The sequence below is a fragment of the Pistacia vera genome, unplaced genomic scaffold (assembly GCF_008641045.1).
Source record: "Pistacia vera cultivar Batoury unplaced genomic scaffold, PisVer_v2 Contig590, whole genome shotgun sequence".
Classification (NCBI taxonomy): domain Eukaryota; kingdom Viridiplantae; phylum Streptophyta; class Magnoliopsida; order Sapindales; family Anacardiaceae; genus Pistacia; species Pistacia vera.
Genome location: NW_022196435.1, coordinates 148,383 through 174,929, shown reverse-complemented (window position 1 = coordinate 174,929; position 26,547 = coordinate 148,383). Strand labels below are relative to the sequence as shown.

The 26,547-nt window shown below is 35.5% G+C and overlaps 2 protein-coding genes and 1 pseudogene across 4 annotated transcripts in view; 2 read left to right on the top strand and 1 right to left on the bottom strand.

Moving 5' to 3' along the window:
• Positions 1–1,824: 1,824 nt before the first annotated feature.
• LOC116109900 (COP9 signalosome complex subunit 4) lies at positions 1,825–7,257 on the bottom strand. 2 transcript variants are annotated; one of them, XM_031396136.1, is made up of 13 exons: positions 6,975–7,257; positions 6,721–6,872; positions 5,763–5,866; positions 5,612–5,672; positions 4,998–5,090; positions 4,819–4,919; positions 4,241–4,349; positions 4,072–4,116; positions 3,893–3,961; positions 3,661–3,795; positions 2,943–3,002; positions 2,235–2,294; positions 1,825–2,096 (listed from the first exon to the last, which is right to left on the bottom strand). In XM_031396136.1, exons 1-13 carry the CDS (start codon positions 7,102–7,104, stop codon positions 2,022–2,024), a joined length of 1,194 nt encoding a protein of 397 aa, XP_031251996.1. In that variant the 5' UTR covers positions 7,105–7,257; the 3' UTR covers positions 1,825–2,021. The 2 variants fall into 2 exon arrangements, with proteins under 2 accessions (XP_031251996.1, XP_031251997.1); XM_031396137.1 differs by lacking the exons at positions 1,825–2,096; positions 2,235–2,294 and adding an exon at positions 2,316–2,574.
• A 1,380-nt stretch (positions 7,258–8,637) lies between these two features.
• Positions 8,638–26,547, top strand: part of LOC116109898 — a 28,227-nt gene continuing 10,317 nt past the window's right edge. Inside the window, exons 1-16 of one of the 2 annotated variants that reach the window (XM_031396132.1) lie at positions 8,638–8,937; positions 9,569–9,771; positions 10,436–10,572; positions 10,661–10,771; positions 10,933–11,031; positions 11,194–11,302; positions 11,426–11,626; positions 12,240–12,408; positions 12,517–12,595; positions 12,680–12,773; positions 13,085–13,181; positions 13,505–13,598; positions 14,214–14,286; positions 14,750–14,923; positions 15,013–15,135; positions 15,348–15,855. In XM_031396132.1, coding sequence (XP_031251992.1) covers positions 8,925–8,937; positions 9,569–9,771; positions 10,436–10,572; positions 10,661–10,771; positions 10,933–11,031; positions 11,194–11,302; positions 11,426–11,626; positions 12,240–12,408; positions 12,517–12,595; positions 12,680–12,773; positions 13,085–13,181; positions 13,505–13,598; positions 14,214–14,286; positions 14,750–14,923; positions 15,013–15,135; positions 15,348–15,509 — 1,938 coding nt within the window. In that variant the 5' untranslated portion in view covers positions 8,638–8,924 and the 3' untranslated portion in view covers positions 15,510–15,855. Of the gene's footprint in view, positions 8,938–9,568; positions 9,772–10,435; positions 10,573–10,660; positions 10,772–10,932; positions 11,032–11,193; positions 11,303–11,425; positions 11,627–12,239; positions 12,409–12,516; positions 12,596–12,679; positions 12,774–13,084; positions 13,182–13,504; positions 13,599–14,213; positions 14,287–14,749; positions 14,924–15,012; positions 15,136–15,347; positions 15,856–26,547 lie in introns of those variants that run through there. The other variant, XM_031396133.1, reaches the window with a different exon arrangement.
• Positions 22,225–26,042, top strand: LOC116109907 (annotated as a pseudogene).

The window sequence follows — 26,547 nt, the reverse complement described above, 5'->3', positions numbered from 1 at the left end:
CTTAACATTGTGAGATTCGTCTAACCTAATCTCATTGCCTATAAACTCTCCCGTCACAGAACTTGCATCTCAATAACAATTGCTCAAACACAAGGCAACTGTAATGGAATCCGCAAATAAAGAGAAAAAAAGAGAGGTGGAGACTTCTTCGAAGAAACGCCAGAGAGTTCAATCAATAAAATCGCTATCATGTGACTCATGTCCCGTTGAAAGGCATAAACTTTGTTAGAACAAGTGAAATTTTACTTGACATTTTTTTATTAAATAATGAAAAAGCACCCAAATCAGAAACTTAAGCATGCATATTAAGACTGACAATTAAAATAAACTNTAATTGTATCCCAGCTATTGTTAAATAGGACTGGACCGCGCATTATCAGATTCAGCGTTAGAGTTGAGGCTTCAACTCGACCAATTATTATGACCCAAAATTGAGGATTTGAAAATGAAAGTTAGAATCTTTATTTCCTCAGAATCTTTATTTCCTCTAATTGCCGTAAGTAATGAAATCTTTATATGAATTTATACCATTAGAAATTATAATTTTCGGTTCTCCCATGCTTATGAAACACTCGTGATTCTTCTAAAAGATGGGACACGGGTGATTAAATTTAATTTCATATGCTAACATTTTGGTTGTAGTAGAACTTGTATCAGTTTTGTGAATGAAGTTCTGTTTGCAGAATTTGTCACAGTTGGCAGCAATAAATCATGACGTGCTCATACAAAACGGCAGGGATTCAGCAAAGGGCTCTCCTGCAAAAGGTCCTGGAGTCTAGGTCATAGTTTTATCCCATACGGCCAAATATACTATAGAGGTATCTGTTTTTGCAGTTTTTGTGGCACAAATCAACTAGAGAAATACATATAACGAAGATAGTGGTAGGGAGAGAGAGAGAGGGGAGGGCGTGTGGTGTTTAGGTGTGAATAGCTCAAGAAGAATTCCAATATTTATACAATACTTTTTCTGAGCTCCAGTATTCGTTCATGTACATGTCATACTCCAGCACCAGCCGGTAATATTTCTAACCTTAGCCTTTGAATTCAACAAATAGAGTTCACACTTTCTTTCTATGAACACTCGTTTTAAAGTAGTATATCTATGAGGTGAACACCTATAAAACTTTTTGGATCTAATGTATGAGAAATTTTTACAATTTTAAAAATTTGTGTTAAAAAAATTCTCTACTTAATGTTTAAGTATAAGCACTTAAGCAGTTGTCTATATAATTCTGAAAATAGATTTTACACATTCAAATAGTAATCTACGAGAAAATCTAGCCAGCAACTGAATCATTTGAAAATCAGATCATAAAATTGGCGTAGAAACTAATTTCCATCTTAACATTGTGAGATTCGTCTAACCTAATCTCATTGCCTATAAACTCTCCCGTCACAGAACTTGCATCTCAATAACAATTGCTCAAACACAAGGCAACTGTAATGGAATCCGCAAATAAAGAGAAAAAAAGAGAGGTGGAGACTTCTTCGAAGAAACGCCAGAGAGTTCAATCAATAAAATCGCTATCATGTGACTCATGTCCCGTTGAAAGGCATAAACTTTGGAAGCACAAGTGAAATTTTACTTGACATTTTTTTATTAAATAATGAAAAAGCACCCAAATCAGAAACCTAAGCATGCATATTAAGACTGACAATTAAAATAAGAATAATACTATGCATACTTACGAGTGTACTAACCATCGTATTAACCTTTGTAAATATAAAGCATAGTACGGATACCACGAGCATAGTACGTGTACTATATGTAATTTTAACAAAGGTTAGTAAAATTATTAGTAAAATCCGTGAGTACACATAGCATTACTCTTAAAATAAACTCCATGCTCATTGCTTTTGCCAGGTACGGATATGCAAAAATACAATTACAAAATGAGCGACCTTCACAAAATTGAACATATTAGTAGGTCAAAAGGCTGAACTATTTTGGTTGGATTTTCATGCATACATACAGAGGTCAAGAATGATTAAATATAAAGTATGGTCATCAACATCGCAGCTCAGACTGGAATTGGCAATCCCTTCTTTGCCATGCTATCTAGTATATCATTGAGGGCTTGACACAAGCCAACTATCTGCAAAATCCAATGAACAAAATATAAGTGTCTCTACAAAAAAATTAATCTAGCATCATGGACAGTTAGACCCAATCCAAATCACAAAATTAAATTTAATTAAAAAGCGAGTGATAACAATCAAGATCTAATATTTACCTGCTGATCCCATTGTTGCAGCTCTTCAGTATCATCCTCAAAATGTATGACAGCTTCCACCTGTGTATTTAATCATTCGGAAATCAGATGGGTGCCAGTGAATAACGAATATGAACCTATTTGCTTGGCTAATTAGCTGGTCCAATTTCTCTATATAAAAATCATATCAAATAATAGACCAGTCCACCAATAATGCAAAAGATGTATAAACAAGGCAACACTACTTTAAATGGCCTCGGTGAAAAAAAAATATCAAATACAAGGAAAGGATGTTCCAGCATTCACATTCATTATTGGTGTCAGTTTAGATTACGAAAAATTGTGTGCTGGTATGCCACACCTGATCAATGGATCCTCTCATTCTGTCCTCATAAATCATTCTTGATGCTATCTTCTCAGCCTATAAGGAAGAATCAACAACATAATAAACTCTTTAAAAAAATAAACACTGAAATATAAATGTAAACTTCCCAGAGGAGTCATACAGCAAAAAAGAAAAAAAAGAAAAAAAGGCAAGACTCGAATAATTTCCATAGCAAGAGAACCAACATAGACAACTAAAAACCAAGATCAAATTAAAACATATATAAGAAACAGCAGAATTAACAGGCACCAAAACTAAAAAAGGGCAGCAACAATGCATTCCAGTAATTTAATAATTTTGAGGGCTGGTACATGTATAGAATAAAGTAAAGCATNATGCCACACCTGATCAATGGATCCTCTCATTCTGTCCTCATAAATCATTCTTGATGCTATCTTCTCAGCCTATAAGGAAGAATCAACGACATATTAAACTCTTTAAAAAAATACACACTGAAGTATAAATGTAAACTTCCCAGAGGAGTCATACAGCAAAAAAGAAAAAAAAGAAAAAAAGGCAAGACTCGAATAATTTCCATAGCAAGAGAACCAACATAGACAACTAAAAACCAAGATCAAATTAAAACATATATAAGAAACAGCAGAATTAACAGGCACCAAAACTAAAAAAGGGCAGCAACAATGCATTCCAGTAATTTAATAATTTTGAGGGCTGGTACATGTATAGAATAAAGTAAAGCATGAAACTAACGACCATGACTTTGTGGAAGCAGGGATTGCATACTTATCATTTTGCCAAGATAAACAATATCATAACTTGAGAAGAGAATAAAATACAGTCTAGAGAAGGGAATGTAGCACAACTAAGCCGAATTCTTATTAAATCTACCATAAAATGATATTAAAGAAGATCAAGTTGAGAAACACCCATAAATCCAGTTTGGACATCATAGAAAACAAGTGTAATTTTCTAGCATAATGATGTATTACAATGATCATTTCACCAGGACTTACCCAGGGTAGTGAAAATTGAATTTATTAAACTCTTAACAAATAGCATGATCAGGGGAAGCAAAACTCAAAAATCAAATTGCTATCACACCTTGTGAGGCGCAATGCCTAGCAAAGTTCCCAACTCCTCAAAACTTATATTAGTGTAAAGCTTGCTTGCACTCAAGAGATTATGCTCAATCATGGCACGATCCAGCACAGTAAAATTGTCAGGCAGAAGCGCTTTCTGTTTAATTTAATGAAAAGTGAGAATTGCCACTACAGCTTACAGCAAGTAAATGATTGAAGATCCAACATGTTAAAGTAGCAAGAGCATTAGTAACCTGATGAGGTTTTAGTTCTTCAGAAAATGCATCAATTTCAGGCCTTCTCAATATTCTCTCCAAATACACCTGGTAAATTCCACATAAAGATTCCATTAAGAGCAAAAAAGTCGTAAAAAAGTATACAAGAAATTTGAAATTCAATTGAATTTGTCAACACACACAAACAGAGAAAGAACCTTTTGCAATATTGGATAAATTTTCAATTTTGAGCACCGTTCATCCTGAATTATTATTCCAATAAATCAGTACAATATAAATTAAGAAATGCAAACTAAATTCTCAAATGCATCTTATATCAAATAAAACTAAATTCTCAAATGCATCTTATATCAAATAAGGGTTTACTTTGTACAAAGTGGCAAGAACACGAGAACGTTGTGGACCTGCAGCAGCCAAAATAGTACATGTCACAGCAGCAGATAGAGCTTGCTCCAATGCTTCCTCATCAATTGTTCTGAACAATAGCAAATTTAGGTAAGTATATCAAGTGCATCACAAAATAATATCTTTTCATACTTCTAAAATAGAAAGAAGGCAAAAGACATACAGAAGTCAATGACATAAAAATAAAACTAGAACTTCCAGCTGCATTTGGCATTCATGATATCACCAAGGTGCCAAGACCAGAATCATACTAATTGAGCAAATAAGAACAAATCTTTAAACCTGGATGAATTTTCACATTTATCATACAATTCTGGGTATAATATTTAATACCAAAGAAACAGATACTGAATTTAAAGCACAACTTAAAAATTGCCAATTTTGTCAACTTAGACTCCAAGATGTCAAATTATCTGAAATTAAGGGGAAAACAAAAACACTCATAGCATACAATGCATGCCAACCACCAAATGTTTCTGAAAACAAAATAACTGTTGAAAATATTGGCACAATTGTTAGCAGCATACAAGTTTACATACTCGTCTCCAATTTGCCGCTTCTCAATTTGAGATATGTCATAATACCGTAATGCTGCTTCCAAGAACTTCCTTTTTAAATCCAGAATCCGAGCATAACAAACCTAATAACAAAAAATGAATCAAGAAAATACAAAATATTCTCAGGAAACAATCAACCTTAGCATCAAAAAAAGCCAAACCTTGTATTGTAAATTCAAGACTTCATGCTGACTGCTGCTAACCAAGAATGAAGCTTTATTAATAAAAGCTTCTGCATTAACAGCATCATCATCCTGCATAATGCAGAGTCATAATCGAAGGCAATTTGAAATGAAGACACATCATCCTTCAGTGAGACCCCCAATCCTAGACATTAACTTATAAACCAAACAGAGCATGAACCACAAATATTTAAAAAAAAAAAAAAAAAAAGATTCAATTAGTGTTGGACAAAAACACTCCAGTGCATTACAATATGTCCACTAAACTTGAAGGTTTACCTTTGCTGAATATAATTACATACAGATTAACAAGCACCTGATAACAATTACCAACTAACCCATACAATTTTGTTTATACTATTGCTGTTACTTTATATATATACCAGAACAACTATCCTGATTATCCCTACCCAAAAGAAGCAAGAGCAAATGCAAATGTGAAAACATAAATACACATTGGTCAGTGCCTCAACATTCAACAGTTACTAAGAACAGGGGAAGTACCATGCTCCATAACAGGACTCATACATATTGACGTATAAAATATGAAATCTTTTCAGCATGAAACTACACTTGCACCATGAAATCAATACCTCTAGGTATAGGCGAGCAATTTGGACACACTTTGACAACCTGAATGTATCATCAATGACTCTGATGCATATCACAAAAGAATATATCAGAAGAGAGTGTAAAAATACCCAATTTTATAAGCAATAAGAGGGAAAAATATTAACCTCATACCTCATTCCAGAGTCCAGATCAATGCCACTGAGCATCTGAGCCGCTTTTGACCATTGCTGCTCAGACTCATATAAATCAGCAAGTTTCTCCCTGATAATTAACACCTACATTCATACAAAAGAAACAGGTTTCTGCTAATGAAAAAACATGAAATAAATTTCTACTAATGAAAAAAGAATCACATGAATTGATGAAAAATAATTGGTAAGTGCCAACTATCTTATTGTCAGTACGTGAAATATACAACCCCAACATGGAAAAAACACACACAAAAGTAAAAAAGGAAACCAACAAGTAGTGTAAAGTAACTAAATTAAAACATTAATAGCATATGAACTTCCGAAGATGCAATGCTCAAATCCATTTTTTTCTAAAACTTTTCAACATTCATTGTTAATTGCAATCTGATAGCTGGTTATAGATGGCAAGGTTCAACACACTTGCAATGTAACTATAACAACAAACAGTATTTGATTTCAAAGCACATACTGTACTGTCATATTATACTTGAGAAAAAGGCCAAATATCCAGCGATCCTGTCAGTCAATCATGTTATGAATCATATACACTTGAAAAGAGGACTGACTACTCAGCAACCTAATAAGGCAATCTTCAGGACAACTGAAGTTTCTATCATATCCACAGAGTTACAAGGGAAGAAGAAAAAATTTAGAACCTCCAAAATAACTCAAGATATATAGAAAATAAGGATCAACTGAAGAACATACAATTTTTTTAATAAAAGAAGCAATTCCATTTACTTATTGTCAAACCATTGACGTCAAAATCTACTCAATAAAATTAAATGGGATGATGAGTGCTGAATAGAAGGGAAAAAAATGATGTCATTCAAAGCAACAACTAATCCCAAATAACTTCGGCTGGTGAAACGGGAAATTCAAATTCGACAATTAGGGGAAAAAAAATCAATGCGGAATCCATATGTTCAAAAAGGAACCTGTTCTTCGAAGGAAACAACACGAGGCTGAATCTGAGCGAGGGTATAATTGGCAATATCTTTTTGCGTCTCCGCCCGTAATCTCCCTAACTCTTGAGCAAAAGTTTGCAAAAGCTGACGCGAAACCACCAACGGTACATCATCCGACAACACTGCCAAAACAAAGTAACAAAAAAGAGAATCGATCTTAATAATAATCGACTAAGTAACCAAAAAATTCCACTGAATTTCAAAAACCCTAGGATAGGAGTTACTATGATCGATGAATTTCCTGGCTTGAACGATGTCGTTTGAGGAGATTACAGAAGAGAGAATGTGCTTGTACTGTTCGATCTTTTGCCTCTGGTCTGTGATCGCAGAGGCCGTCACTAATGCGTTCTCCATTGTTTTTCTATTTTTCTCGATTGATTTTTCTTTGTTTATAATCGAAATCGTAAACCCTAGTTTTTCGAAACACGTTGGCAACAACTCGCTGCTTAAAACACTGAGTATTTGCCTTCCCCTGTCACTCACTGTGTGTTGAACGGTGGTCCTGTTGAGTCCCAGACACTCCTTATAAAGAACGATGTCGTGGGACCTAGTTACCTGTTGTCGATTTAACAGCTATTTTATTAAATATGCTATTAATTCTATTTGTATAAAAAGTTAAAAACTACTTAAGTTTTAATAATCCGATCTTTTTCTCATTCTCATTGGAGAAGAGATTAACACATTGACTAGTTTAAGAAAACACAAATAATATGTTATTAACTATAACTTGTCAAATTAAGTAATTTTTTAATAAAATAATTTTATTAAAACATATATTTTAAATAAACAAATTTAATTATACGTAAATCTTTATGAAAAAAATTGAGGCTTCGTTTGATTGGATTTTGGGAATACTACTTTTAGTATTCCCAAAAAAGTTAAACAGTAAAATACCAAAAAACTCACAATATTATTCAACTTTATTCAACATTTTTTAAATCCCCTAAATTAGTTAATTCAATTAAATACCCCTAAATATTTTTAATGTTTTTGTTACGGTGACTCCGGCCACCCTCCGGCGGTGGTGGCCGGCTGTCCGTATTTGAGGGTGGATTGGGGGTGTTTTTGTTAACTTTTAATGTTTTATTATAAGGGATGTTTTGTAAAAAAACAAACATAGGGGGTGTTTTATAATTTATAAATCTTACATCGTAATACCCACCCAATTCAACTTTTTTTTTAACTTTTTTCAAAAAACTTTTCCCAAAAACATAAAATTGTGAACCAGGCGAAGCCTGAATAATTTAAATTGCGAATTCGTATTATGAAAGGGCAAAGGTGCAGAGTTTGGTGTAATCATCTACCGTGAATAATGTAAGCTGATCTGCTGAATATTGATTTAAAAAGGCATCAGTGACGTGATGGAATTGTATACCACAGTTCATGGAAGTTTGCCATGCAGAATACAAGGACAAAATCCTTCAACTACTTGTTTATTTTGTGGCTATCAAATTGATGCACTTCCCATTTGCCAAAACCATCCTGCATATTTTGAATTTTCTAATATAGAGTGAAGCTGCAATAGGAATTGGGTAAATTTATTCGTTGAGAGCACATTTTCCCATAGGAAATTGACGAAAAGGCTTAGTCAAAATTATATTTACGTTTAGTTAAGATAATTTAATAATATTATTTTTATTAAAAAAAAAAAAAATAAAAAAATTTTAAAAAAAAAAAAAGTAGAAAGTCATCGTCACAGGAAATCTCCTTAGACGAAGAATCGAATTTGAGACTGCATGTCTAATCATATGATTTTTAATTTGTTATAACCATCTAAACTAGTTATGAATAGGTTGAATTTCAACTAATATAATCTAAAGTTAAATTTATTTAGTACATGATCATATGAATAAATAGGCCAATTCATTTGGCATAAAGCCCATAGCAGCAGTTGGCACTCTACCAAGAAAGATGTAAAATAAAAAGAAGCAAGTGGACATAGTAATAAAATTATAGGGAGCACTCGGTTACATACTACCGACAGGTTACACCACCGATGAGAAATAGTGCAGTTAGCAAAGTTTGGGGTAGCCATATCATATCGCTTCCTATAATTAGCTACAAATTTTATTTCTCTACTCTGGAAACGCGATCATCTCTCTCCGGTGGTTTTTTTCACTCAAACAACATATCGAGATCCTTGTAATTACAATTAAAAGCTTAAGCAAACTGAAATGGATAACACGGGTAGGTTTTTGTAATGATTTTCTTCTCTCTTCTGTTGTTGTCAATTCTGTTACGTTGTGATAATGGCGGTTTTTATCCGAATTTCTTTTTCATTTTTTTTCCTGCTCATTTTGTTTGCTGAGTAAATTGGAGAAAATTGAAAGAATCTTAAAACAGTTAATTCACGGTTGTTTGTTACGCGATTCCGAAAGAATATTTTCTGCAACTAAAAGGATTTGTTTCTCTTTAAACTTTGTTTTTTATACCGCAGGGGTTTCAACTGAACTGTGGAGTTGATTTAGTCGAAAAAGGGGTTCGAATTTAGTGTTAAATCGCTTTCATTCGTAGTCTCTTAAGATTGAGTTTAATAGAACTTGAGGCGGTTTTTTTTTTTTTTTATCTTTAAATTAAGTTTTAAGTCTATTCTCATATCGGTGTTAATTTGTGATGGAAGAGGAATTACTATAGATTTGGTTTCGCGCTTCATGTCTATAATCTTGGGGATTATATTAGCTAATACAATATAGTTCTGGGATTGGGAATTGTTCATTGCTTTTGGTGGCTATATTTCTCATTTCCCTACTATTACGACTGATGTTCAAGTTACATTCATGTATTTAACTTGTATTTAAATTCTTTAAATGCTCGGCAGAGAATCCCCAGGGCACTGCAGTGCCACCAGTGGAAGGTGTTGCTGGAGGAGGGACAGCTTATGGATGGAATGATGAAGGTTCAGATCCACTCAAAGGCTCCATCAACCCTGCCGAGGTTCCAACTGGAGACTTGATGCATGTATGGTGCTTGCCAAGCACAGCGAATGTTGGACATCAGGAAATGCCTAGACATTTAGAGCCTGTAAGAATTGTAATATAATTTTTTATTTCTTTTATTTCATGGTTGAATTTTCTTAAAGTGATCTCACCTTAGCACTTGTTTTATGAACATGTTACTTGATAAAAATGCTTATCGCAGCTTCTATTTCCTTTCATTTGCATTATGTGCCCGAGTGTAATGTTCGCAGATGCACACCTGGCTTTACTTACTTACATCTTTGAATAATTTGATGACGTTATGCTTTTTAGGCAATGTGGTTATCTGGTAAATCAATAGCTAATGGTGCTACTAAGCATGTGAATACTTGATTTCTTAAGTGCACATCATATCCATGTGTTAATGCCCACATGACCCAACTTGTTTCTCTTTTTTATGAAATACGTTTCAGACTACGTAATTTAAAAGGGAATTGGTAAGTTCAGCATAGGTTGGGGTGTCTGGGTTTTCTTGGATAGTTATCTTTTCCACTCATATTTTTGGCAAGTGAGCTATAAATTCAGGGACTTACTTCAAGGAACCTTGATTTATGAATATATGATCCCTGCCATCATTTTCTCTCAGAATAAGAAGGAGATGTTTCGTCATTTCTTTTATTTGTTTTAATTGTATCTGCTTCTGATGTTTTATGGCTATGTGGAGTGGCTTTTGCATTCAGGAATCTAAATTTTCTTTTCTTATCTTTAAGATAAATCTTCTGGCAGCTAGAAATGAGAGAGAATGTATTCAAATTGCTCTTCGTCCAAAAGTCTCTTGGAGCAGTTCTGGTATTGCTGGGGTTGTGCAGGTTCAGTGTACTGATTTATGCTCCACATCTGGCGATCGGTTAGTTGCTTGAAAACATATTCTTCTTGACACAGCTTGATGAATCACTCCTCTGGTTTATGATCTTGCTGATATTGGCTCTTGGCAGGTTGGTTGTTGGCCAATCACTATCGTTGCGGCGTGTCGTACCAATATTAGGTTTCCCTGATGCTCTAGTACCCCTTGACCTTCCAGTTAGTCAGATAAACTTACTTCCTGGGTAATGTCCATTCATTGATTAGTTAGTCAGATAAACTTACTTCCTGGGTAATGTCCATTCATTGATTTGATAATGCTTATGTTATTATAGTGTGAAGAAAACTTGGATGGTTTCTTATTGCCTGAAATTGAGATGGCATTGTTGGTCTTTCCCTGCTGCAGGGAAACAACTGCGATTTGGGTTTCTATAGATGTTCCAAGTGCGCAGCCCCCAGGTCTATATGAAGGGGAGATCATAATCACTTCTAAGGCAGATGCAGAGTACATTCTTTGCTCTTTACACATCTTTAACCATATTTCTGAGTTGCATATTTCAGTTTGGAACCATCACTATAAGAAGTCTTTATTGGAGTGAATTCTGAATTGTCAATTACAGTTCTGTAATTTTATACCTGCAAAATAGTAATTCATTCCAACTCGCAGATCTTCATCACAGTGCTTGGGCAAAGATGAGAAGCATCAAGTATTTATGGAGATTAGGAACTGTCTTGACATTGTGGAGCCCATTGATGTAAAACATTTGGATGAAGTGGTGAATTTCTGAGTCTATTTTGTTTCTAATTCTCTCCTGTTTCTCTCTCTCTCTCTCTCTCTCTCTCTTTTGGGGTTTGTTTGAATTTGTTACTGGGTTCTTATGCTAGCCATTGATATATAGGTAGAAAGAGTGAAGTCTGCAACTACATCTTTAAGAAGAATTCTTGTGTCTCCCCTATTTTCTGAGTTCTATTCAGATAATGGACCAGTTGATATGATGGATGAAGATGCTATATCCAATCTTTCAATACGTGTGAAGTTAAGTTTGACAGTTTGGGGCTTCATTTTGCCTGCAACTCCATCGCTTCCTGCTGTATTTGGTGTATCCAATATCTTTGCTAATTTATGTGTTTTTTGAAATTTCTAATATCTCTAGATGACCAATTGTCAGTTTTCTCTTGATGTTCCTCATGAAGAATATGTATGGTATTATATAGTTCCAGACTAGCTGTCCATGAGAAGACTGAAAATTTGAATCTAAAGATGTGGGGAAGTAAATATACTAGTGCCACTGGCTCTTAAAAGAAAAGCAAAGGTGCTTCAAACAATATAGTTATGAAGAAACCAAAAACATTAAATAAGACACACATTCATTGAGTACATATAAAATCAAAGGCCAAGCATATTACGTTGTGATTTGGTGCACACCTTTCAATTTATACTAGTACATTTTGCATATTTCAGTAGGTACATGAAGTTGCTAAAAGCATGTATAATTATGAGTAATTACCTTTGAAAATAATGAAAACAGAAATGCTTTGGCATGCTTTCTGCCATGTGATTGAGACTGTTACTTAGAGTCTGCTTTATCCAATCTTTGCCGTAGAACCTTGAGTGCTAATCTTTTGCAATATCTTCTATTGTTAGCATATTGTGTGCTAGATGACATATAACAGGTAACTTTTATTGTTGTCTCCACTTTAACTATATAATAGATATCTGATACTGTAATTGAGGATCGTTTTGGTGTTCAACACGGGAGTGACGAGTGGTATGACGCACTAGATCGGCATTTCAAGTGGCTTCTTCAATACAGAATCAGCCCTTATTTTTGCAGATGGGGTGATAGCATGCGTGTTTTGACATATACAAGCCCATGGCCGGGTAATCTAGTCAAGAATGCTGAATGCAGTGTTCTAATCTACTTTTACAGATTGACTGATTGCTTCATCTTCCTCGTTTGCTTTAATGTTTCCTCTATTATTTTGGCAGCTGATCATCCGAAATCTGATGAATACTTTTCAGACTCACGACTAGCAGCATATGCTGTACCATACAAAGCAATTTCTAGGTATAGATTCAGTTGTCCATTCTTGCTGAGATATATTAACAATTAAACCTGATCAAGTTTTGCTGGTTTGTGGATGTGAAATAGTAATGGTGGCGCAAAAGATTACTTGCAGAAAGAAGTTGAGATCTTGAGGACAAAAGCTCACTGGAAGAAAGCCTATTTTTACTTATGGGACGAGGTATGAACAACAGTCAATTGGCAGGAAAATAAACTTCTGCAATCCATGTTAATTGGATTCAGCATTCTGGGATGATTTTTGCTTTTTTCTTTAAATTTTTATCTAGTTTTCTTGCCCGTTCTCTCATATATGTAATTTTCTCTGTCATTTTATTCCTGCAAGGTAAACTATAAGTTTGTTATTTTTTGCCTTCATTTTCATCATGTATATTATTGCAGATTGGTCTTATTGTGACTGCAAAGGGCTCTTAATGCAATGCATTTTGTTATGATCTTTCTAATATATATGTGCATGTGTTACTTTAATGACAGCCATTGAACATGGAACACTACAATTCTGTTCGTAATATGGCCAGTGACATTCATGCTTACGCTCCGGATGCTCGTGTTTTAACTACTTACTATTGTGGTATGATTTTTTACTTCATTTCTCTAACATACTACAATAAGATGTTTTTATTCCTCTTACATGTTTTTGCAGTACACTTCATTTGAGTGATTCGTCATCTTGCCCTTTTGTCATCACTTGGGAGTAGCTATAGAAGTTGTTTAAGTTACTAATATGATATAAATTTTCTTGGTAGCTAGCAAGTTGTCCTCTGGTTGCCACAATACATTTATTGTTTTTTCAAGTGACTTTTTTAAGGGTTATATGTTACTGTACTGTGCCATTGTTTTACATTTGGTTCGGTTTTTTTATGCTATAACTCATGGTTTTCTTCTTCTATGTAGGGCCAAGCGATGCACCTCTCGCACCTACACCATTTGAGTCTTTTGTAAAGGTTCCAAAGTTTCTAAGGCCTCACACTCAAATTTATTGTACAAGGTATTGCTCACAAAATAGTCTTCTAACTTCAACTTTAGGCCCGAGATTGTCTTCTCTGTATGGACTGCGTTACATTGAGTTTGAATTGGAAAAAGAGTCTAATTTTATTTGCAGCAGTAGCGTTACTGTTTCGTGTAAGAAAATCATTCAAGTAAAATATATTTTACCAAGTATAAGGATAACACTGCAGGCTCTCAACTACAATTCGTACAAATTTGTCTAAGAATAGGAATTTTCCTGCCTTGGCTATTTAAATTTAGAAAATTTTGATAATTTCATGGCCATCTTTGTTGGAAGGGTCCCGGGTTTGGCAAGATATTCTTACCAGTGTCACTTTTTTTAAGGCTTTAATTGATTTTTATATGAACCTTGCCAGAATGACTATCAACCCATCCTAGGATTCCTCTCAACTATTATTCTCCAACATTTTATTTGACTGAGTATAAGGGCGCAGAATTCAGCTTTTTTCTTGTTAACTACTCTATATGTCTAAAATTAACTTTTCTTTTAGTTCCATGCATTTATCTGAGCTTAAGTGCCAGAAGCGTGTTATAAATGGATAGCATAACTCTGACGTTGAATTGTATCCTAAAAGATGGATTATTTTGTTTGCAGCGAGTGGGTACTTGGTAACCGAGAGGATTTGGTAAAGGATATTCTTGTAGAATTGCAGCCCGAGAATGGTGAGGTAATCTATATTGAGGACTTTTCGGCCACTGCTCTGGAAAAAGTCCAGTACAGTTCTTGTGTCCTTAATGATCCATTCATAACTTATGAATATTTGGTATTTACTATCAACTAAGTGGAGCTGTTGGTGCTTTTGGTGGATTTATCACTGTTACAGAATTGCTTCATGCTCAGGTTTTCGGATTTGTGGTCTAAATGTTAAATCTGCTATCTTCAACACTATTTGCCTTCATATTTCTAGAACCTACTTTGTTATTTTTGACCATCTTATTCTTATCTTTGTATCTTTATCTGATTTAAAATTCCATGTTTAGGTGTTTCTCTGAAATTTATTGTAATGGCTCTAACTGATTGATGCATGTTATTAATTTGATCTTTCGCAAAAGCTGCATGCTTGATGTTGAAAGGTTTATGAGAAATATTGAGGGTTATGCTCAAGGGAACTGAGTATTTTGTTTTTGCAGGAATGGTGGACATATGTGTGCATGGGACCATCTGATCCTCATCCAAATTGGCACCTCGGGATGCGAGGTACCCAGCACCGTGCTGTAATGTGGCGAGTGTGGAAAGAAGGTGGAACGGGATTCTTATATTGGGGTGCCAACTGTTATGAGAAGGCAACAGTTCCCAGTGCAGAGGTAATTTGCCTGGTTACCGAACCCTTGATTGGCTCTTTTAGAATGTCTTTCTTTCTCTCCCTGAGTTTAAAATGTATGTTTGTAAGCAGATAAAATTCAGGCGGGGCCTTCCACCGGGTGATGGGGTTTTGTTTTACCCTGGTGAGGTATTTTCATCTTCGCGTGAACCTGTAGCTTCAGTAAGACTAGAACGCATTCTCAGCGGTTTGCAGGTGAGGATAATTTTTCATAATTTTATGCTGAATTGGTTTGCTAATGCATATACCTTTCAATTCATTTTTCCATATTTTTAATTTGAATGATGAATGGTGTAACATTTTCTTAAATTTTTTTCAAAATGAATCATTTTCTGAATTCTAATTTGTTTCATTAACTGGTGCAATTAAAAATTTTAATATTTTTATATTCTTGAACTTGGTATTAGGATATTGAGTATCTGAACCTCTATGCTTCAAAATATGGGAGAGATGAAGGGGTTGCCCTCTTGGAGAAGACAGGGATGTATCTAGGTCCTGAGCGTTATACACATGAACATATGCCAATTGATGTATTGCGAGGTGAGATATACAATACGTGCAGACCTTGAATACTTTGTTTGTTGTCATCTGAGGAAGTTCACTTTCCTTCTTTTTTGGTTGTAATAGTACACTGTGGACCAGAAAAAAATTATTTCCTTAAAAGTGTGATTGAACAAAACCTGAGAGGCCTTTGTGTAAAGTACGTGTTGATATCAACATGTAGGTAGATTGAAATCCATGTTGTGGTTAGGGGCAGCAGCTTCAGAAATGATGGTTTATTTCCAAAATCATTTCATTTCATTGTTGTAGGCCGTGGCTATGTATTGCCATTCCATTAGCTCTTTTCTTATTTGGCAGGAATCATAAGTTGAACTCTATTGTCTATTGTATGTATATATTTATATTATACATGTATATGCGTATATAAAATAACTATACAGTAATTTCTTATTAATTCGAACAAATCAAAGGGTAAGAAATTGTATTACCAATTAAAATTTAAGATTCTTAATTTGCACTTCTTTTTTAATATTTTTTGGTCTAAACATAGGATCTTTATTTTGATATTTAACGACACTCCTTCCATCTTCAATTATTTATAATATATATTATAGTTACATATATGAGGAGGAATTATTTACAAAAACAAATAAACTCTCTTTAAAAAGTGGTCTGGATGACTAACATGCACTTCATGTCGATAAGATTAGAGGGTAAGCTAAATAAACAAAACGAGCACACTTCTTCCAAGTTCAATGTACAGGTGCATGTATATGTTAGCTCCTGCAATCGTCTTTTCTAGTATGAGGAGCCGTAAGTGGTACTGTTTTGTACATGTTGAAACAAGATTTTGCACCAATTAGATTGATTTGATGGATCTTGAACCAGCAATGTTATTAATGAAAAGTAGTAAGATAATGACACAAAGAGTTTTAAAGTGGTTCGGCGATTTAAACACTTGAGTCTACATTAACTATTTTTGTATTTGTTGTGAGAACTTACAATAATCTTCCTAGAATAATTTGCTAATCCTTTTCTCATCGTTGGAGGGGGTTTATATACAGATTTTGTACAAAAGAAAGAGCAAAAATAAAGGGATTACAATTAAGATTGAAATACAACTCCAATATTCATGCGATTGAGTGCTAAGATTGTGCCAAGATTTCTGTCGATCTGATCCCTTTTGAGATATTCAAGATCTGAAGCTATCTGTGAGTTGGTTAAACAGTTGTAAGGATTGGTTGTGACTAGCTTATGCTAGGTCGAGCTACATCTCGACGAGCTTATGTTGGATCGGACTATCGATTAAGTCAAACTGATTCTGGATCGAGTTATAACCTTGCAATTCTTGAAGCTTGATGGAAAAATCACAGAGAACATCTGCCCCCTAGTGTTCGATGCTCGTATCAAGCTTTAAAGACTATTGCTCGATTTTATATCAAGCTCAGACTTCGTCGTTTGTGTTCTAAATGTAGGTATGGTCGAGCTTCATGAGTCGGACTAATCTTCAGTTGACGTACTCAACACTTGGCTTTTCCTTTGCTGTGATATTCTTGACAAACTTGGAATTTGAAATGACGGTATATGTGTAACTTCCACGCAGTGAGGTCGCATTAAATGCGGTAGCCTTTGGCAGTTACTTTTCGTCGCACGTGGGTGACTACAGCTGTCCATGTGCGAAATCGAAGCGACGTGGGACGACGGTTATGATTGTGGCTGTCTAACAGTTGATCAACCCTCGGGGATGATTGACATGTGGCTACATCCAAAGGCCAAGATTGCTCGACGAATGGAGGGCTAAGATTAACTATAGATCGACGGCTACGGTTGAATCCCACCATTTCGTCTCCCACGCAAATCACTATAAAAGCGGGCAACTTTGTCAGAACTTCTATACACTTTGTAAAAGTTTTCAGATTTTTTTTTGCTTATGTCGTTGTTGCTCTTTCGTTTTCACAACGCTTTTCCGACGAGTTTCTTTCATCTTTATACTTCGGTAAGGCTTATTTCTCATCCTTTATTTGTTTTTTTATACCTTTTTGCGGTTGAGGGTGGCTATTGCCATGGCCACATTGAATTTTTTAGGGCTTTGTTAGTGTTTTTTGAGTGTGTTTCCGGCGGTTATGGGTTTAAGGAGGGTTTACATTGGTGGCTGATGGAATCCTGGTAGCTTGCTTGTGTCTTTTGTCTAACGCGAGCTACCCTGGGTGCTTGAACTGAAAGCAAAGTGTGGATAGGTCACCGAATTTTTGAGCTCTAACACATGTTCACTTCTGTTTCAAGTATCTAGAGGCGAGATTTCACCACGTCTTCGTCGAGTAGCTACAACATTGATCGCATGTTTGATTCTCCTGTAGGCTCAGCGGTTCTCAAGAATGTAATCCCTGAGATTTCTGAGGATGCCGTTGCGTGAGTTGGGACCCCGATGTGGCGGCCTCTTCTGACCATGCTTTTGTGGAGATTTCTCAACCGAAAAAATCTCTAGCCCATAGGTCCCGAAAGGAACCACGTTTCTTCATCTTCCCTCATGGGCTCTTTTCCTGGTCTCCTTTTGGGGTTAGGTTGCCCGTGAGATTCTCGTTCATAAGTAGAATGTGTCCGACGGTGTTGAGATTGTCGACCGTTCCTTGGTGCCGACGAACCGGATTGGTTGTCGGCTGAATTCCAACCTATTGGGGTAACATCAGTGAAGCGTGGCCAGTCGAGATCTTGGGGGGTCAACTGATGGTTTCTTAATTCAACCACGTTTTGTTGCACCACATATGCAACCATTATTCTGATCATCTCCACCAATTGACCATTTTTGGGATTCAACGTCCCTGCCCCCTGCTGGTTCATGGCCTGCTGCCCTGGCAACACTGGTGGTCAATGCTCGACAGCGTCTTGATGCACCTCCTGGTGGGTGGCTTCCAAGTTTCCGTGGTTTCCAATGGTGGTTTTTGATCTTGCACGAACCATTGTGGGCCTTGAGTGATTGAGTCACTAGGATTGTTTGCTGGAAATTCTGAGATTTTGGCGGAGGCCCTCTTTCTAGCGCCAAAATTTTGATACAAGATTTTGCACCAACTAGAGTGATCCAATTGACCTTGACAGAATTGAAACTGATATGTGTGTGATTACGGGTAATCAGCAATGTCATGAATGGAAAATAGTAAAATAATGACACAAAGAGTTTTATAGTGGTTCGACGAGTTAAACTCTTGAGTCTACGTTCACTATTTTTGTATTTGCTGTGAGAGCTTACAATAATATTCCTAGAACAAATGGCTAACCCCTTTCTCATCGTTAGAGAGGGTTTATATACAAATCTTGTACAAAGGAAATAGCGAAAATAAAAGGATTACAATTAACATTGAAATGCAATTACGATTTTCTCGCGATTGAGCCCTGAGATTGTGCCAAGATTGTTGTCGATCTGATCCTTTTCGAGATATCTAGAATCTGAAGTTATTAATAACTGTAAGGATTGGTTGTAATTAGCTTATGTTAAGTCGAACTACATCTTGACGAACTTATGCTGGGTTGGACAATCGATTGAGTTGAACTAATTCTAAATTGAGCTATAACCTCGTAATTCTTTGAGCTTAGTGGAAAAATCACACACAACAAGACAAATATATTTTTCTTGGAAATCTTGAATTTGAGTGAGTCAATCTAAGTATCGACATCTGTAGATACATTTTTCTTATTTTAAATTATACGTAAAATATATGCTTCGTCTTGACTGTGAATCCGTGATTGTATTCATAATTATGAGAAAGCATGTTAAAAGACAAGATTTGTCAATTTCCATGTGTTTAAACTTTAAATGGACTTTATGAAGTACCATTTAAAATGTGAGAACAAGTTTTATGGGAGAAAACGTAAGCTTACCTTTTGTCTTTTGGGCGGTGGATTAGAGTTAAGAGTCAAGAATGATCCTGTGGCAAATTGTAAAAGAGGATATGTATAGTGTTAAACCAAGATTTTTAATATATAGTGGGACTAACCAGGAAAGGATTCAGTTTTGACTTTTGGCCATATCATCATCGCATACATGGTAAAGTGGTGGTGGGAATTAATACAACTCAATGCAAAAAGGAATTGTCAATCTAAGCAATAAAATAATAATGATAATGAATACTGTTTTTTGAAGGGAAATATAATTGGGAAGATGGATGAATATAGTTTTGGTTATTGGAATCAGAAAAGGAAAAGCAGCTACAACATAATCAAATTGCTTATTATCATTGCATTGATCCCTGTCGTTGGTTTTTTTTTCTTTTGGGACATTATTGAGCAGCTCTAGATTTGCACAACTTAACATCAAAAGAGTATGAAAAAAATGAAATTACATTGAACCAGCTAGGTGGTGACTCCTGACTTTCTCCACTAATTTATCTACTTATATTAGTTTTAAGCCAATCCATTACATATAATAGGGTAATTTGGGATAGTGGAAACAAAAATATAATCCACCCAACAAATCATTTGTTATCCAAAGAACTCTCCTATAGTATAATTGTATTAAAAAATTGTGATTGGCCAAAATCCAAATGAAATCTCCTAAGCCTATCCAAACCAAAGTGTTATTTATTATTAGCTTTAAAGCTGCTTTCCAGTGTTAGGCTTTTTAGCTACCATCAATCTTCCTGTTAAACAGCACATTATTTTCTCTTTGCCAGGTCACTTTCCCACATTCGAACCGACTTTCTTTGAAACATAATAAAGCCACTGTTGATTTTTCTGTGACTTGACCAGGGCCAAATCTAGAATCTCCATGTGCCTAAAAAGATTTAAACCAGACTTTAATTTGTTTATTATTCTTGTGTTATCATTCACCTACTAAAGATAAGCTCAACTAAAAAAATTGGGTCCGAGTCAAACCATGTACTGTATATATATATATATATATATATATATATATAAATTGGGCAGAAGCCTTATTAAAAATTATGACTTTTCAGTTATGAAGGTTTTAACTAATACCCTAAGTCCCCAACTATTAAAGCACATTTGTGTGTTCATACTTCGTACTTTCAATTATTTATGTACACGCAATTCTTTAATGGTTTCTAATGATTTGTGGATTATTATTTACTTAATTCTAAGTAAAAATTAATATATAATAATGGGGCAGAAAGAATTCATCTCGGCCGTCCACATCACCAATTCACCTAGGAGTTGATGGAATCCAGTCAGAAAGTTGGTGGTGGAGGCCAGTGCAAATTTGGAATTGTTTACCATACAAACAGTTGTGAAAAGTCGGAAACACCCCTGTGATTGCTTATCATCCTGACTTTTTATAGAAGAAAAAAAAAGATGATAACCTTTGCGATTGCGTAGCTGAGCATGTGCATATGCATATGCATATGAAAAGACAAAAGTGTCTTCATCCTTTTTGGGATACTAACGTAAGCATAACGTAGTATCTAAAAAATGCAACTCTGATTTATCCAACGGTAGAAATCAAACTTTTATAAAAGTTAACGGTTACTGAAGCCGCGACCACGTCAAGAGTAATGAACTGTCACATACTAATTTAAAGCCCTTTACTGAATAGTCAAGGACGTGTCTGCAAGCATTGGAGTGCTCCATGGCCATTTGTCATATGCAGAGTACTGTAACGTACAGGCTATATTGATTATTGACTATTGAGACAATCAACATTTTAGCTAAACTATCACCCTTTGTAACCATCTAATTCACGAGATTGCCACTGAGCTGACCATATTTCTCTTCTCAAGTTACTTGCACACGAAGGTAATCAAGTATTAATTTATTAAAAGAAAAAAGAACATGAAGGCATAATTGTTAGTTTGACGAGGAACATGCCAAATAAAGAAGAATAGATGTAACAGCAGTGGAGTGGGAAGATTAGACAAGGTTTTCTACATAAATTACAAATCATGCCACTGATTTAAAGACAAATAGTAAGATTTGTTTATTGTCTTGCTCGTCCTTATCGGTTCCTTGGCAATTGGCAGGACTCCTAATCGACATAAAATACTATAATAAAAACACACCACATGATCGTGAACTCGTCTACTGACTTAGAACACAGGTTGTCGCACGTGTTGAAATCCAGGTTTTCAGCCTGTGTGTTAGGGGTATAGTTGTCTTTGAGTCGTCCTGTTCACAAAGAACACAAAAAAAATGGATGCATACCGGATAAAAATATTGAAAGCATTTTAGCTAAACGACAAGCACCGCCTAGTCCGACTTCTTCCGACAAATGTCAGCAACTCACTTCTTTTGACACGTGTACGGTCCGAATAGCTTGCGCTGCCTGCAAGAGGAGAGATTTGGGAGTCAGCTGTATCTCTAACCATAGTTAAAACTACAAACCAGGGTTAAGTGGCGCCGCTTTAACCATTTTTTTAATACTTTTTACGCTACAATTCTAATCTCTCTCTCTTCTTGTCTGTCTTCTTCTATCGTCTCTAACTCACTGTTTCTCTCTCTCGATATGAAACCGCCGCCGAATGAGTCCATCATGCCGGTCTTGACTCGTCACTGAGTTTAATCGCTGGTTTATTTGGTTTCACTGAAACTGAGAATTGAGAAACTGCCCACAATTTTGAAAATCCATACCATTTAACCATTTATTTCACATATTTTAGATTTGTCTTCGAGTACCAGGAAGGTTTCACTAGATTTTGGTGAGTAGCTTGAGAGCTTGACAGATAGATGAAGTATAACTAGATTTTCACTTATCAGACCCAAGTTAACCATGTTCTTTGAGCTTAGATAGTATATGAAGACTTGAAATTTCAAGTTTTTTACGTGCTTGAAAGAAATACGATGACCGAGTTTGAAACCGATAGTACAGCTCCTGCAGAAGATAGCATATCATCCCCAGTTAATCAGATTCAAATGATTCCATTACCAGAACCACAAGAACAACAACAGAAGAAGAAAAAGCGTAATCTCCCAGGAATGCCAGGTAACTTTATCGAAACCCAATATCTAATAAAAAGTTACTAGTTTTTCATACTTAATAATGATACTAAAGTGTTAATCTTTTTGGATTATTCAGATCCAGATTCAATGGTTATCGCTTTATCACCAAAAACTTTACTAGCCACGAACCGATTCCTGTGTGAGATCTGCAACAAAGGGTTTCAGCGCGACCAGAACCTGCAGCTTCACCGACGAGGTCACAATTTACCTTGGAAGCTCAAGCAGCGAACCAACAAAGAAAACCGCAAGAAAGTCTATGTGTGCCCCGAATCCTCGTGCGTGCACCACAACCCAGCTAGAGCTCTCGGTGATCTCACGGGTATCAAGAATCTTTGCCGTAGAACCTTGAGTGCTAATCCTTTGCAATATCTTCTATTGTTAGCATATTGTGTGCTAGATGACATATAACAGTAACATTTATTGTTGTCTCCACTTTAACTATATAAAGATATCTGATACTGTAATGGAGGATCGTTTTGGTGTTCAACACGGGAGTGACAGTGGTATGACGCACTAGATCGGCATTTCAAGTGGCTCTTCAATACAGAATCAGCCCTTATTTTTGCAGATGGGGTGATAGCATGCGTTTTGACATATACAAGCCCATGGCCGGGTAATCTAGTCAAGAATGCTGAATGCAGTGTTCTAATCTACTTTTACAGATTGACTGATTGCTTCATCTTCCTCATTGCTTTATGTTTCCTCTATTATTTTGGCAGCTGATCATCCAAATCTGACGAATACTTTTCAGACTCACGACTAGCAGCATATGCTGTACCATACAAGGCAATTTCTAGGTATAGATTCAGTTGTCCATTCTTGCTGAGGTATATTAACAATTAAACCTGATCAGTTTTGCTGGTTTGTGGATGTGAAATATTAATGGTGGCGCAAAAGATTACTGGCAGAAAGAAGTTGAGATCTTGAGGACAAAAGCTCACTGGAAGAAAGCCTATTTTTACTTATGGACGAGGTATGAACAACAGTCAATTGGCAGGAAAATAAACTTCTGCAATCCATGTTAATTGGATTCAGCATTCTGGGATGATTTTTTTTTCTTTCTTAATTTTTATCTAGTTTTCTTGCCTGTTCTCTCTTATATGTAATTTTCTCTTATCATTTTATTCCTGCAAGGTAAACTAAAAGTTTGTTATTTTTTGCCTTCATTTCATCATGTATATTATTGCAGATTGTCTTATTGTGACTGCAAAGGGCTCTAATGCAATGCATTTTGTTATGATCTTTCTAATATATATGTGCATGTGTTACTTTAATGACAGCCATTGAACAGGGAACACTACAATTCTGTTCGTAATATGGCCAGTGACATTCATGCTTATGCTCCGATGCTCGTGTTTTAACTACTTACTATTGTGGTATGATTTTTTACTTCATTTCTCTAACATACTACAATAAGATGTTTTTATTCCTCTTACATGTTTTTGCAGTACACTTCATTTGAGTGATTCTGTCATCTGGCCCTTTTGTCATCACTTGGGAGTGACTTAGAAGTTGTTTAAGTTACTAATATGATATAAATTTTCTTGGTAGCTAGCAAGTTGTCCTCTGGTTGCCACAAACATTTATTGTTTTTTTCAAGTGACTTTTTAAGGGTTTATGTTACTGTACTGTGCCATTGTTTTACATTTGGTTCGGTTTTTTTATGCTATAACTCATGGTTTTCTTCTTCTATGTAGGGCCAAGCGATGCACCCTCTCGCACCTACACCATTTGAGTCTTTTGTAAAGGTTCCAAAGTTTCTAAGGCCTCACACTCAAATTTATGTACAAGGTATTGCTCATAATTAGTCTTCTAACTTCAACTTTAGGCCAGATTGTCTTCTCTGTATGGACTGCGTTACATTGAGTTTGAATTGGAAAGAGTCTAATTTTATTTGCAGCAGTAGCGTTACTGTTTGTTTAAGAAAATCATTCAAGTAAAATATATTTTACTGAGTATAAGGATAACACTGCGGCTCTCAACTCCACTGGTTCACATTTGTCTAAGATAGGAATTTTCCTACCTTGGCTATTTAAATTTAGAAAATTTTGATAATTTCATGGCCATCTTGTTGGAAGGGTCCCGGTTTGGCAAGAATTCTTACCATGTCACTTTTTTTAAGGCTTTAATTGATTTTTACATGAACCTTGCCAGAATGACTATCAACCCATCCTAGGATTCTCTCAACTATTATTCTCCAACATTTTATTTGACTGAGTATAAGGGCGCAGAATTCAGCTTTTTTCTTGTTAACTATATATGTCTAAAATTGACTTTTCTTTTAGTTGCATGCATTTATCTGACTAAGTGCCGAAGCGTGTTATAAATGGATAGCATAACTCTGACGTTGAATTGTATCCTAAAAGATGGATTATTTGTTTTGCAGCGAGTGGGTACTTGGTAACCGAGAGGATTTGGTAAAGGATATTCTTGCAGAATTGCACCCAGAATGGTGAGGTAACTATATTGAGGACTTTTCGGCCGCTGCTCTGGAAAAGTCCAGTAGAGTTTCTGTGTCCTTAATGATCCATTCATAACTTATGAATATTTGGTATTTACTATCAACTAAGTGGAGCTGTTGGTGCTTTTGGTGGATTTATCACTGTTACATAATTGCTTCATGCTCAGGTTTTCGGATTTGTGGTCTAAATGTTAAATCTGCTATCTTCAACACTATGTGCCTTCATATTTCTAGAACCTACTTTGTTATTTTTGACCATCTTATTATCTTTGTATCTTTATCTGATTTAAAATTCCATGTTTAGGAGTTTCTCTTAAATTATTGTAATGGCTCTTACAGATTGATGCATGTTATTAATTTGATCTTCCACAAAGCTGCATGCTTGATGTTGAAAGGTTTATGAGAATATTGAGGGTTATGCTCAAGGGAACTGAGTATTTTGTTTTTTGCAGGAATGGTGGACTATGTGTGCATGGGACCATCTGATCCTCATCCAAATGGCACCTCGGATGCGAGGTACCCAGCACCGTGCTGTAATGGCGAGTGTGGAAAGAAGGTGGAACGGGATTCTTATATTGGGGTGCCAACTGTTATGGAAGGCAACAGTTCCCAGTGCAGAGGTAATTTGCCTGGTTACCGAACCCTTGATTGGCTCTTTTAGAATGTCTTTCTTTCCTCTCTGAGTTTAAAATGTATGTTTGTAAGCAGATAAAATTCAGGCGGGGCCTTCCACCGGTGATGGGGTTTTGTTTTACCCTGGTGAGGTATTTTCATCTTCGCGTGAACCTGTAGCTTCAGTAAGCCTAGAACGCATTCTCAGCGGTTTGCAGGTGAGGATAATTTTTCATGATTTTATGCTGAATGTTTTGCTAATGCATATCCCTTTCAATTCCTTTTTCATATTTTTATTTTGTATGTTGAATGGTGTAACATTTTCTTAATTTTTTTCAAAATGAATCATTTTCTGAATTCTAATTTGTTTCATTAACTGGTGCAATTAAAAATTTAATTTTTTATATTCTTGACTTGGTATTAGGATATTGAGTATCTGAACCTCTATGCTTCAAAATATGGGAGAGATGAAGGGGTTGCCCTCTTGGAGAAGACAGGGATGTATCTAGGTCCTGAGCGTTATACCCATGAACATATGCCAATTGATGTATTGCGAGGTGAGATATACAATACGTGCAGACCTTGAATACTTTGTTGTCATCTGAGGAGTTCACCTTCCTTCTTTTTTGGTTGTAATAGTACACTGTGGACCAGAAAAAAATTATTTCCTTAAAAGTGTGATTGACAAACCTGAGAGGCCTTTGTGTAAAGTACTTGTTGATATCAACATGTAGGTAGATTGAATCCATGTTGTGGTTAGGGGCAGCAGCTTCAGAAATGATGGTTTATTTCCAAAATCATTCATCTTTCATTGTTGTAGGCCGTGGCTAGTATTGCCATTCCATTAGCTCTTTTCTTATTTGGCAGGAATCATAAGTTGAACTCTATTGTCTATTGTATGGATATATTTATTTATACATGTATATGCGTATATAATAACTATACTGTAATTTCTTATTAATTCGAACAAATCAAAGGGTAAGAATTGTATTACCAATTAAAATTTAAGATTCTTAATTTGCACTTCTTTTTTAATATTTTTTGGTCTAAACATAGGATCTTCAATTTTGATATTTAACGACATCTTTCCA